Source organism: Strongylocentrotus purpuratus, unplaced genomic scaffold, assembly GCF_000002235.5.
Source record: "Strongylocentrotus purpuratus isolate Spur 01 unplaced genomic scaffold, Spur_5.0 spur5_scaffold_20, whole genome shotgun sequence".
Classification (NCBI taxonomy): Eukaryota; Metazoa; Echinodermata; class Echinoidea; order Camarodonta; family Strongylocentrotidae; genus Strongylocentrotus; species Strongylocentrotus purpuratus.
Window position 1 is genome coordinate 24080837 of NW_022145606.1, and position 14051 is coordinate 24094887.

General features: G+C 36.8%; 1 protein-coding gene across 1 annotated transcript; it reads right to left on the bottom strand.

Annotated features, from left to right (window-relative positions):
• Positions 1 to 372: 372 nt before the first annotated feature.
• On the bottom strand, positions 373 to 11502 carry LOC115927650 (calponin homology domain-containing protein DDB_G0272472-like). Its single transcript, XM_030993774.1, has 6 exons — positions 9522 to 11502; positions 9024 to 9087; positions 8330 to 8619; positions 7387 to 7881; positions 2360 to 2488; positions 373 to 467 (listed from the first exon to the last, which is right to left on the bottom strand). Exons 1-6 carry the CDS (start codon positions 11500 to 11502, stop codon positions 373 to 375), a joined length of 3054 nt encoding a protein of 1017 aa, XP_030849634.1.
• Between the last annotated feature and the right edge of the window lie 2549 nt (positions 11503 to 14051).

Consider the following 14051-nt stretch of genomic DNA (forward strand, 5'->3'; position numbering starts at 1 on the left):
CTTTCAATGGAGGCTTTTTCAAGCAGTCGCCTGATCTTTCTAATTTGGTAGATGCCTAAAGATGCAGATTTGCAGACGTTTTCGATGTGCTTTTGAAGAGCAAAGGTGTTTGTCCAATGTAATACCGAGGTCTCTAACCTAGTCAGAGGTCACTAGTTAACCCTCATCACTTGTCAGATCTGGTAGAGACACCGTGCTGCTGAACTGTGAAGAAAAATGGATCAGTTCTGACTTTTCGTTGAGACAGAGTCTGATATTGGCTGACTAGACCTTGATGTTCATAAGACAATCTTTTAGTGAATTGACAGCGTCGATGTTACCATAAGGTGACATAGTTAGATGAATTTGAGTGTCATCCATAAATAGCGTAGTTCACACCCTAATGACGATTGATGGTTCTTGCGAGAGGACCAGTGTAAAGAAGAAATGGCAGAGGGCCGATGACGGAGCCTTGGGGAACTCCGCAGCTGAAATTAAGGGTAGCTGAGCAGGTTCCATTGAGTATTACACTCTATACGGTCTTGTAGGTATGACTCGATCCATTGGAGGGCAGTCCCTGAATAAGTGTAGTCATTTGCAAGACGCTGTATAGCAGCACGGTGTGGTCGAGCGAGTAAAACGCCACGGAATAGTCCAAAAGAAGTAGAACGACCTCATTACCATTGTCAACAGCAAGGAGTAGATTGTGATACGCGGACTAATTTACAGGGAGCAGATGATTACTGTCCAAGGTATACATTGGTTGGTTAGCCACAATCTTTTCCAAGAGCTTGCTTACAAATGGCAAATTCTAATAGGGCCGTAATTGCCAAGGACATTTGGTTCTAATTTTTGAGGTACTCACTGAACTGATTTGCGAGTTCAGAATCGAATTAGTGTTCGGTACAACACGTGGTGGTTATTTTACCTGATTGCTAAGAAAGCATAAATGCTTGTAAGTAAGCAACCAGACGGCCGACGGATATAGGTCCTCTCCGAGGGACCTGGTAATGAGGATTAATGCCTTACCAAAGGGCACTAGCGCATCGACTTGGTTTCGATTCCGGGTCAGCGGATTACGAGACCACTGCTCTATCAACTGAGCTATCGCGCCTCCTAGAACGATATACAAATAAAAGACTGAATAGAAGTGGAGAGTTTCTTCACGATGTTGAAAATCTGTTTAGAGTCAGCATTTCAATTCAACGTTCCTGTGTTATGATAAACATTTCGGTTCATATATATTATTTTCAAGAGCGGTACAACGAATCTTCTTCTTTCTCTAATAATTTAATGAAACGTCGAAGCTTCCGCGCTTTGCGCCGGAGGGGGAGGGGGAAACTAAATTTAGACAAGGATTAAGAGTTGAGAACGTTACAACGAAACGTCTTGTTTCTCTAATGATTACATGAAACGTAAAAGCTTCCGCGCCTCGCGCGGGAGTGGGGAAACTGCATTTAGACGAGGATTAAAAGTCATGATGGTACAACGAATCGTCTTCTTTCGCTAATGATTTAATTAACCGTAAAAGCTTCCACGCTTCGCGCGGGAGGGGGAAAACTAAATTCAGAAGAGGATTATTTTCGAGAGCGGTTTACACAAAACATACACATAAACAAAACTCAAGGGGGGGTTAACCCTCCCCCCCCCCCTCCTCTGCGTACGCGCCTGGTAAGAGTGAAAGTGAAGTATAGTTTGGGCTCCAGGGCTAAATTAAAAAAAATCACTAAGGGAAGAATATTATGGCGTAACCGGGCTCTGCCAGGGTAGCGTTCTGCCTTGCAGTCTCTCAAAACCCGGTTCACGCTCTCGACAATCATTCATCAACGATCGCTCAGTGGGCTCTCACAAAAGTATATCGTGTAAGAAAGAAACGTGGACTAGCTCTCATTTTACTTACTCCCGCAACCACTAAATGTATGACATGAACTGAAGAAACAACACTTATACAGTATCTGCAGTTCAAGTAACTTTATCTCGTTCCTTGTAACGTACTTGTCGCAACGACAGCTCAACGCTGACTGCCTGAAATCTTACGATGTACATGAATATATTTCACAATTATCTGTAACGCCCTCTACGTCTTACTACATACTGGACCGATTATGCTACAATATTAACACGAAACATATTTCACGAACACTTGTCGTTTATCTTTGTTTTGTCTTGCTTTGTGCATTTCAATTTAGAATGGCACTTTGTTCGTGCTTTAAGTAAATAAAACATTAGAAGTTAACATGCAATTTATAATTCTGTCAACTTCATATTAGAGTTTTAAAGTTGATCGTTATGTTTTTGCCCTTTCGAGAGCATTTACCATTTAAATATTCATAGTGCCTTGATTTGAATAATGCAAGTTGAAACGTATGCATGCTCCCACCCGCCTCCCCTTCTCTCTCTCTCTCTCTCTCTCTCTCTCTCCCTCTTTGGTTCTCTCTCCTATTCTTTAGTTCTCTCTTCATTGCTCTCTCTATTTTTCTCTCCATTTCCCCCTCCCTCTTTTTAAATACTTCTCTTTTCAATACACAAACAAGTCTATCGCAAATGCTCCTCTTTGTTACATATACATGTACATGTATTATCATTTATGAGTAAATACCCCTCCCCTTCAAACTTGCATAATCTTCTACTAAACAAGTTCAAGGCGAGGGTAAAATCTTTGTCCCCTCCCTCTGGTGTAGAATGCATGCCCGTACCCGTTGATGACAAGGGGTTCAATTATGGCTGTATAATAATTATACCCTCCCGACACCTTGATTGACTTCCGAAAAACTTTACACATAAGAGAGATATCAATGCTATACGTATATTCCAATCATTTATTGAACATTTTGTGGCAAACTCTATGATTCTCTTGTAAGTAAAATTATATTAAGCCGAAGAACGATCTGGTAGAGAAATACAAATTAGTGATATATTGAGAATACAATGAAATGTTACTAGTAGCTTACATTATAACCAAAAGTCATGTCACTTTATTTCTTACATAATTTGCAGAGTATCATGTAAGCTACATAAATGTACATTGAAATTTACATGATGACAATTGCATATGACTTAAAATATCAAACACAATTTCTGTGAACGACTAGCATTTCCTTTGTGCTTTACAGCCAAAAATACATTTGCAATTCTAGGATACACAAAAATCAAGAGTTGTCTGATTTAGGATGCCAACTAAGCCCAAACGATATTTTGCAGGCAGATAATGCCTGCATACTGTACATGCGATTAACGTTTAATTACGATTAAGCAAAGCGCATTTCTGTATATAGTACTAACGATCGATGTAGCAAGCGAAAAGTAATACATTTCCATCCGTTCAGTATTTTTTTATTAACATATCAAGAGATTATGGAATTTCCTTTCATAGTAAATATTTGCATTTCCAGTTTATGACCACATCTCTGTACAGCCAAATGAGTTTCTGCTAATAAGCCATCTGGTTATATGTTCTACCGTATTGGCCTACATCTACCATTCCTACATCTAAGTATTTTTTTTTATATAATCTGTGTATTTTTCCGTTTAATCTAAATATTTTGAAAATAATATTTTAGGAACTGAACAATATATCAGTTAAAATAAATTTAAGGTTTGAATATCAATAATGGTACTATGAAAAACGACATAAGATTAAGAATATGACATATGAAAATATGATATGGATACAAATCAGAATTATAATGCCAAACATTACAAAGCTTCAACTCAAAAGTATCATAGGAAAACATGTAGCAAATATTATACAGCAATTCCATTTCATAATGGTAGGGTACCTGGTATGCAAGGTATAAAAGGTTTTATAAGAGATGTTCTTAAAATAAATTCATGAAATATTAACCATTTCTTTATCTCTCCTTTTTTTATTTTTGTTTTGTTTTCTTAATGACTGCATACTGTACATGTGATTAACGTTTAATTACGACCAAGCACAGCGCATTTCTGTATAATTATACATAGTACTAACGACTGATGTATAGCAAGCGCAAAGTAATACATTTCCATCTATTCAGTATTTTTTTTTATTAACATATCAAGAGATTATGGAATTTCCTTTCATAGTAAATATTTGCATTTCCAGTGAATGACCATTTATGTACAGCCAAATGAGTTTCTGCTAATAAGCCAACTGGTTATATGTTCTACCGTATTGTCCTACATCTACCATTTCTACATCTAAGTCTTTAAAACAAAATATAATCTGTGTATTTTTTCGTTTAACCTAAATATTTTGAAAATAATATTTTAGGAACTGAACAATAGATCAGTTAAAATAAATTTAAGGTTTGAATATCAATAATGGTACTATGAAAAACGACATAAGATTAAAAATATGACATATGAAAATACGATATGGATAAAAATCAGAATTATAATGCCAAAGTCATGTCACTTTATTTCTTACATAATTTGCAGAGTATCATGTATGCTACATAAATGTACATTGTAATATACATGATGACAATTGCATATGACTTAAAATATCAAACACAATTTCTATGACCGACTAGCATTTCCTAAGTGCTATACAGCCAAAAATACATTTGCAATTCTAGGATACACAGACATCAAGAGTTGTCTGATTTAGGATGCCAACTAAGCCCAAACGACATTTTGCAGGCAGATAATGCCTGCATACTGTACATGCGATTAACGTTTAATTACGATCAAGCAAAGCGCATTTCTCTATATGCATAGTACTAACGATTGATGTAGCAAGCGCAAAGTATACATTTCCATCTATTCAGTATTTTTTTATTAACAAATCAAGAGATTATGGAATTTCATTTTATAGTAAATATTTGCATTTACAGTGTATGACCACATCTTTGTACAGCCAAATGAGTTTCTGCTAATAAGCCAACTGGTTATAGGTTCTACCGTATTGGCCTACATCTACCATTTCTACATCTAAGTCTTGTTTTATTATATAATCTGTGTATTTTTCCGTTAAACCTAAATATTTAGAAAAAAATATTCTAAGAACTGAACAATAGATCAGTTAAAATAAATTTAAGGTTTGAATATCAATAATGGTACTATGAAAAACGACATAAGATTAAAAATATGACATATGAAAATATGATATGGATACAAATCAGAATTATAATGCTAAACATTACAAAGCTTCAACTCAAAAGTATCATAGGAAAACATGTAGCAAATATTATACAGCAATTCCATTTCATAATGGTAGGGTACCTGGTATGCAAGGTATAAAAGGTTTTATAAGAGATGTTCTTAAAATAAATTCATGAAATATTAACCATTTCTTTATCTCTCCTTTTTTTTTTCTTTTCTTTTTTCTTAATGCCTGCATACTGTACATGTGATTAACGTTTAATTACGACCAAGCACAGCGCATTTCTGTATAATTATACATAGTAATAATGACTGATGTATAGCAAGCGCAAAGTAATACAATTCCATCTATTCAGTATTTTTTTTTATTAACATATCAAGAGATTATGGAATTTTCTTTCATAGTAAATATTTGCATTTCCAGTGTATTACCACATCTTTGTACAGCCAAATGAGTTTCTGCTAATAAGCCAACTGGTTATTTATTTCACCGTATTGGCCTACATCTACCATTTCTACATCTAAGTCCTTTGTTATATAATCTGTGTATTTTTCTGTTTAACCTAAATATTTTGAAAATAATATTTTAGGAAAGGAACAATAGATAATAATGGTACTATGAAAAACAACATAAGATTAAAAATATGACATATGAAAATCAGAATTATAATGCCAAACATTACAAAGCTTCAACTCCAAAAGTATCATAGGAAAACATGTAGCGAATATTATACAGCAATTCCATTTCATAATGGTAGGGTACCTGGTATGCTTTCACCACGGTATAAAATGTTTTATAAGAGATGTTCTTAAAATGAATTCATGAAATATTAACCATTTCTTTCTTACTCCTTTTTCTCTTTTTGTTTTGTTTTACATGCTCTCAAATCATTAAAAACAGTTACATATACTTTTGAGATCTGGTCAAGCAACTGTCTGAAAAACCCCAAGAGCTGATTGTGTTTCATATAAACAGTGTTGTATCCCTTATTGTGACGGCATCACCGACATGAGAGGAAATCGACTCAATCAGTCTTGCTGAATGTTACATGCTCAGCCCACATGGATGTATGGATGTACTTACACACACACCCACACACAAACTCACACCCACACACACACACAAGCACACATGGAATACCATGTGTATGAACACATCTTTGTACAACCAAATGAGTTTCTGCTAATGTTATAGTAATAAGCCAACTGGTTATTAAGTTCTACCGTATTAGCCTACATCTATCATGTCTCCATCTAAATCTTCTTATATAATCTGTGTAATCAAAAACATTAAAAACAGTTAGAGATATTTTCAGGTCAAGATACTGTCTTTAAAAAATAAGTGACTCTTGTTTGAACTATGTTTCAAAATGGCGGTAGATACAGAAATAACAACGAGCGTTGCAGCTTTTTTTAAATTTAAATAATTCGATTCTTCTGCTTTGAATTAATATTTCTTTTAAAGACCGTCAATACTACTGGGCCAGAAGGGATTAGACCACCCAGCCAGGTCGCTATCTCATCAACTCAGCTGTCAACTAACATAAGAAAAAGAGGATCATGGGGGACCGACAGGCACCGATTGGAGAAGTTTTTTTTATATAGAGGGAGCAAGTAGCTACAAGTAGGACAGTGGGGCTTTAAAAAGTACAGTGACATGGAAAAAATAATATTATAGGATTGATCAAGCATAATATTTTGTTGAGAGATGTGTAACGATAAATTGAAATTGCTCAGGTTATAATAAATGACTCTTGTAATAACTACTAAAATCAATCGAATTTCTATATCCAGATATTTGCCAAAAAGAACATTCAAATCTTCATTAAAAACATCCCGCTCTGCATGCAATTCGTGTAATATTTATACAAAATTAACAATGTTGAAATTATACATGCAGTGTTTGGATATAATATGGTTGGGTTAATAGTTATAAAGGTTTTGTCTATGACTCTCTCAAACCATTCAGACAGTTGATAATGTATCTGAAAAAAGTCAGCTGGATTTACTTGTTTTCGATTGCGACGTCTTACGTCCACAGATGCTTCACCAGGCCGACCATGCCAACGTTCCTCGACCACGTCACCGCGTTCATGGGTCAACAATCATTTGCTCTGGTAAAGGGTCCTGGAATGGACCTGAAACGTCGCAAGCTAAACTAATGTAAGTAAACTTTACTCGATGAAGGTTCAATGGTGATTCTTTATAAACTGAGTGCTTTCTGGGAAACATCCATCATTATCTTCAAGAGGAAAAGGAGCAATATTTTCTCCGGGGATGTATCAATAAGAACGAGTTGAGAAATCAGCTCTTCGTCGTTACTTATGATTCCGCCTACATGGCTTGTATCCAAGGTGGTGGATTCCTCGTTGGGTTTCCCACCAAAAGATACCAGAGGGGCTTTCTCAGACATGTCTTCAGGTAGGACTGGCATTCCATGGCTGGGCGATTGTTCAGAGGGTTGAATGCTACTAACGTTGTCCATATCATCACCAGGATGAACTTCTTCAAATGACACTTCTTCAGAAGTCACCTCAGGTTCATCCAAGTCCTCCGTACTGCGCTCCTGTGATTGGTCAAGATGTTGACTCCTACTTCCATCTGTCAAGTCCTCCTGGGTTTTGGAAGCCATGTCTTCTGTATGCTCATCTCGAGGAGTTTCGTTACTGCTTGAGGTAGCTTCCTGAAGTACCTGTATGTCGTCAGTGTGTCCTTTGGTCTGGTCCTCTTCTAGAGAGGTCTCTTCTCTATTGGAGAGCTGCTGATTATTGACGTCTTCGTGGGCATATTCAGCATCGATCTGGTCTTCTGCTTCACCTGACCGGCAGCAAGAAAGAGAACAAAAAATTGTGTTTTTTCTTTCTCAAAACGCATCTTATCGGACTTGATTGTGTAGAACTTGTCGCAGTAAATTTCAAATTTCTTTAATGTTTATGTTTTATACCAGCTAGTCTAGTAGAAGAAAACTTTACGTTACTAGTCAGCATCTATTTGGATTTTTCGTGTGCACAGCTGTAATGAGGAAAATTTTAATTTAAAGTAGTATCTGAGATTTCTTTTTCTTTCTTTTCTCTGCATTAAGTATCCTTAGTATTTATATCAACGGTGTAAATGTGGGAAATGAACTTGTTTAAACAAAATACTATCAATCTGACTCTAAACACATGGGCCGTATTATACACCAAATATAACAGCATGTTGCGGAAGTTTTGAATTGGGTCCTTGTTACGAAACTACAGTTGTTCTTTGTGAACGTATACTTTACTTTTGCTGAGATACAGGTCTGCAAGGTTGACCAACTTGGCAGCTTGCAGTGCCTTCATTAGCTCAATCCGTTCAGCTTCCCTTGACACACCTCTTCTCCATTGTTTCAGCATGTGGCGAGTTCCATCACTGGTAACACGGTTGAACTTCACATTGGTCATGAGCGCTCTCTGTATATCACTATGTAGGATTCCCAGCTGACCAGCAAGGCTGTCGATCTTGGCTTCATCGTAAAGATCGTCAGCTATCTGCTGTAATATGCCTGCAAACTCATCATCTGGGGGCTCCTCTCTAGAATGGTATCCGGTAATAAAAAAAGACATGGGGCGGTCAGAGAACGTATCAACTTAAAAATAATTAAAATCTGTCATTATGTGATGAAAAAAGGGAAAATACGTTCTCCCAGTGATAAGACCATTACTTAACATGCTTTTTTTAAAACCCTAATCACCATAGAATGGAATGCAGCTACGATTCTCATCTCTTTGTTAGTGAGTTTTAATCTTTTATTCACTTCTGCTTCCACCTAATCACAGGTGGTTATGAAATTTCTAAACATGATTTTTGATTCATAGAACATAAGTGCTGCCGTACTTTTAGAACTATTATTGCCAGTCTAGCATCACTCATTTTACACACAAAAGTACATTCCATAGTAGATTTGTCACTATAAGAATATATATATTTTATCTCACCCTGCTTGTAATGTATCACTCCTTCCCAGTCCTCCGGATGAATTATCCTCAGATGATGATGTGCCTGTCACGAAGGAATGAAGTCAGGTTGAATGAGAAAATAAGAATATAAGAGAAATGTTTGGAATGATGTTTATCGTTCACTGTATCTCTATGTATTTTTTTGTTAACTTCTAAAGTGTAAATATTCCACAAGCATTACATAGCTCTAGTTTCATAGGATAATGTAATCGAAAGGCGAAGCAACAAAAAAAAAAACAAGTAATAAATAAATTTAGGTTTGAGACTAATTTGGACTGTGATAAGCAATATATTTTAAGTATTTGCAAAGTAGCAAATAGGGTAGGAAGCTAAAAAGACCATATTGGACTTAATAAGCTTAACATTATGAATATTTTAAAAAGTAGCCAAAACGGAATGGGAGTTTAATATATAGTATAATGTATATTTACAAAAAAGGGTTGAAAGGGAAAATGAGATTGGAAAATAAAATCTTACCACCCTGTGCTTGTTTTCCAGAGGTCTTCCAAGGAATGAAACTCCATTGTTGTGTCTCTGCTTTCTTCTTCCGCTCTGTTGATCGTATCTCACTTTCTAGTTGAATTTTGGTTCTCAGCTTCCAGGTCTCACGCTCGAGTTGCTCCAAGACCTGTTCCTTATGGTCATGCTCTTTCTTCCAGCTGAATTCTAATGACAGTTTGTCCTTCTCAAATCGCACTCTGTCCCTCTCTCTTCCTTTCCGTAGCTCTTCAAATTGCTGTCTTAGAGTCATCTCATTTCGCTCTTTCTCCCCTACGATTTCTGTCAAATTGTCTACGCGTTGTTGCTTAGACTCAAGTTGCTTCGTCATATCTGCTGCCAATGAGAGCTTGTCTTTATCAGATTGTGCTCTGTCTTCCTCTCTTCCTTTCTTTAGCTCATCAAATTGTTGTATTAACGTCGTCTCATTTCGCTCTTTCTCCCCTACAGTTTCAGTCAAATTGTCTACATGCTGTTGCTTAGACTCGAGTTGCTTCGTCATATCTGCTGCCATTGAGCGCTTCTCTTTTTCAGCACTTGATCTGTCTTCCTCTCTTCCTTTCTTTAGCTCATCAAATTGTTGTATTAGCGTCGTCTCATTTCGCTCTTTCTCCCCTACGATTTCTGTCAAAGTGTCTATGCGTTGTTGCTTAGACTCCAGTTTGTTTGTCATATCTGCTGCCAATGAGCGCCTCTCTTTTTCAGCACTTGATCTGTCTTCCTCTCTTCCTTTCTTTAGCTCCTCAACTTGTTGTCTTAGGGTCGTCTCATTTCGCTCTTTCTCCCCTACGGTTTCCGTCAAAGTGTCTACATGCTGTTGCTTAGACTCGAGTTGCTTTGACATATCTGCTGCCAATGAGTGCTTCTCTTTTTCAGCTCTTTTTCTGTCTTCCTCTCTTCCTTTCTTTAGCTCCTCAACTTGTTGTCTTAGGGTCGTCTCATTTCGCTCTTTCTCCCCTACGGTTTCCGTCAAAGTGTCTACATGCTGTTGATTAGACTCGAGTTGCTTCGTCATATCTGCTGCCAATGAGTGCTTCTCTTTTTCAGCTCTTTTTCTGTCTTCCTCTCTTCCTTTCTTTAGCTCCTCAACTTGTTGTCTTAGGGTCGTCTCATTTCGCTCCTTCTCCCCTATGGTTTCCTTCAAAGCGTCTACATGCTGTTGCTTAGACTCGAGTTGCTTCGTCATATCTGCTGCCAATGAGTGCTTCTCTTTTTCAGCTCTTTTTCTGTCTTTCTCTCTTCCTTTCTTTAGCTCCTCAACGTGTTGTATTAGCGTCGTCTCATTTCGCTCTTTCTCCACTCCGATTTCTGTCAAAGTGTCTATGCGTTGTTGCTTAGACTCAAGTTCCTTCGTCATACCTGCTGCCAAAGAGTGCTTCTCTTTTTCAGCTCTTTTTCTGTCTTCCTCTCTTCCTTTCTTTAGCTCCTCAACTTGTTGTCTTAGGGTCGTCTCATTTCGCTCTTTCTCCCCTACAGTTTCCGTCAAAGCGTCTACATGCTGTTGCTTAGACTCGAGTTGCTTCGTCATACCTGCTGCCAATGAGTGTTTCTCTTTCTCAGCTCTTTTTCTGTCTTTCTCTCTTCTTTTCTTTAGCTCCTCAACTTGTTGTCTTAGGGTCGTCTCATTTCGCTCTTTCTCCCCTACGGTTTCCGTCAAAGTGTGTACATGCTGTTGCTTAGACTCGAGTTGCTTCGTCATATCTGCTGCCAATGAGTGCTTCTCTTTTTCAGCTGTTTTTCTGTCTTTCTCTCTTCCTTTCTTTAGCTCCTCAATTTGTTGTCTTAGGGTCGTCTCATTTCGCTCTTTCTCCCCTACGGTTTCCGTCAAAGTCTCTACATGATGTTGCTTAGACTCGAGTTGCTTCGTCATATCTGCTGCCAATGAGTGCTTCTCTTTTTCAGCTCTTTTTCTGTCTTCCTCTCTTCCTTTCTTTAGCTCCTCAACTTGTTGGATTAGCATCGTCTCATTTAGCTCTATTCAACGGAAAGATATTCAATGAGTCAAAGTCATGATATGACATCTACATACCACACATACGTTACATAATATCTCTTTTTTTCCGGGGTGTCTACACAAACGAATGGAGAAAGTCTGAAATGATTCTTCATCCATGTGTGTGTTTATCAGTATTCTCAGTGCCATAGAATTTCCTGTCATATTTAAGTTACAACAAAAATGAGCAAAATCGAGTGGAAAAAGTAGGGAGGGGAGAGCGAGAGAGAGAAGGGTGATAAAGGAAGGAGACTGAAGAGGAGCCTGTATAAGGAATAAATAAATAGTGAGTAATAAGATAGTTATACATTTATAACTATGTTATTGCAAATGAAATGTAATATTCACACACACACAACACACACGATTAAATTTGTTTCGTAATTTCCTTTTTTCTGATTAAGCATTGATTTGTATCAATATCGCTGAATGTTTAAGTGGCATAACCCTGACAATATTTACCTTTAGTACACGTTCACTACCACCATCATGTCATCATCATCATTGTCATCATCTTAATCTTCATCATTATCATGATGATGATCATCATCATAATCATGAAGCACAACATCCGCCAGTACGCGCCAAGAGAACAACGGCCACTTAACTTTTCGTACGAGAAGAAGAATTCCCGACAAAAAGTAACAGTTTGGGTGGGCCTTGTCGGGAATTGTTTTATTTTTATAATGTGTGTGCCTGTGCGTGTGCTGTGCGTATGTGTGTGTGTATGTGTTCAGTTTGTGTGCGTGCGTGCTTGTGCGTACGTGTGTGCGTGAATGCGTTTTGTGCGTGTGTTTGTGTGTGTGTGTGTGTGTGTCTGACTGTCTTTGTGACTTGGCGCAAGCGAGATCTGGCAGTTTTGCAAAGATTGTCTGATGTTCAGTCATGCATGTAGAAATTCAAATAAAATTGATAAATAAAATACCTAAATGTACTGGGAGGATAACTCTATCAAGACATATCATGACACCCATGATTAAATATTCATACTCCAAACAATACAACTTATAAAAAGTGGGACATATTTTCTGACTCACTCTGTATAGCTGTATGCATGAATATATTCATAATCGTTTACTTTTAAACCCATGTTTGTACTAAGGTACAAACACTAAGGTACTAAGCCACCTACACCATGAAATAAAAGAACCAAGAGGACATATCTATGAAAGTGAAATATATCAATCCTATTTAAAAAAAAAGGTATTTATTTATTTATTTATTTCTAATCTTTTGACAGTGTAGCCCATTCACCAACAAGTAGTGGTCTTCCATGGGGCTCTGAATAAACATGAACATATTTACATCGTTTATTACGTTTATATAGAACAGTTTTTTAAAAAAAATACTCATTTGCAAAATAAACATATATATTAACCTAGTAAACAGTAATGTCAATAGGAAAATATTGATTAAGTCGCAATTATTTGAATAAGTCATGTTAATATTACAGAACATGCACGTAGTGTATGTTCGGCTGAGCCATTCACAAATTAAAACTTTGTTTAAACAATCTCTTAAATGAATTGGCAGAGGAAGCCGTTCTCAACGAATTATCTAGCTTATTCCATTCAAAACAATTGGGCTACACTTATAACAATCAGTGTGAAATCTAGGCACACGTAAACATCCACTGTCTATTTGCCTTGTATGATGCTCATGTACATCTTTAGGATTGATTAAGCCTATCTGAAGGTAAGAAGGTGCTAATTTATGAAAGCATTTATATATCATCATAACGCGACTTAACTCAAACCGCTTGTCTTTCATTTGAGAATTGTGAACAACTCAGCCGATGGTGTGTCATATGTCTTGTTCAATATTTTTTCTTGCGGCCCTCTTTTGAATTTTTTGCAGCTTAGTTGTGTGAGAATGAAATCTGTTCGACCATACAACAGAGCAGTAATCTAATCGTGGCAACACTAGACTTTTATAAAGTAACTTAAAGGATTTTTGAGGAAAAAACTCTTTGCTCTCTTTATCGTGCTAATGTTTTACTGGGTAAGTTTACTTACGTTTTCGATTTGTTTAGACCATTTCAATTCTTCATCTATCTAAAGCCCTAATCATTTGGTGAATTGAACTCTTTTGATCAAATTGCCATTTAATGAAATGGTAAAAAGATCCAATTTTTTGAGATTAGCACGAGAGCCTATTAACATGACACAAGTTTTTTCAGTGTTAAGAACAAGACGATTTTCCTTAATCCATGCCATGACTCTGTTTAATGCAACAGTTAATTTTTCTTCCACAACAGTTGCATCATTTGCACTGACGGTAAGTGTCATAATTATCGTCAGCATACATATCTATGATACCTTCAGGAGTACATTCAGGTAGACTATATTGAAAACAAAAGGGAACCAAGAATTAAACCTTGTGGCACACCTAATTTGATGGTTGATGGATGCGACTTGGCTCCTTTGAATTGGGTCACTTGTTGTCGATCCCTAATATGTTTTGAACCAATAAATAGTCCTATTACTACAACCTATACAAGCTAGTTTATGTACAAG

Excerpts from the sequence above, each read along its gene's own strand:
- LOC115927650 (XM_030993774.1), bottom strand. The coding sequence starts at position 11,502 with ATGCTAATCCAACAAGTTGAGGAGCTAAAGAAAGGAAGAGAGGAAGAC. Across the intron at positions 9,088-9,521 it reads TGGAAAACAAGCACAGGGTG|GCACATCATCATCTGAGGAT; the intron begins GTAAGATTTTAT and ends CCTTCGTGACAG. Across the intron at positions 2,489-7,386 it reads CCATGTAGGCGGAATCATAA|TATTTAAAAAGAGGGAGGGG; the intron begins GTAACGACGAAG and ends TGAAAAGAGAAG.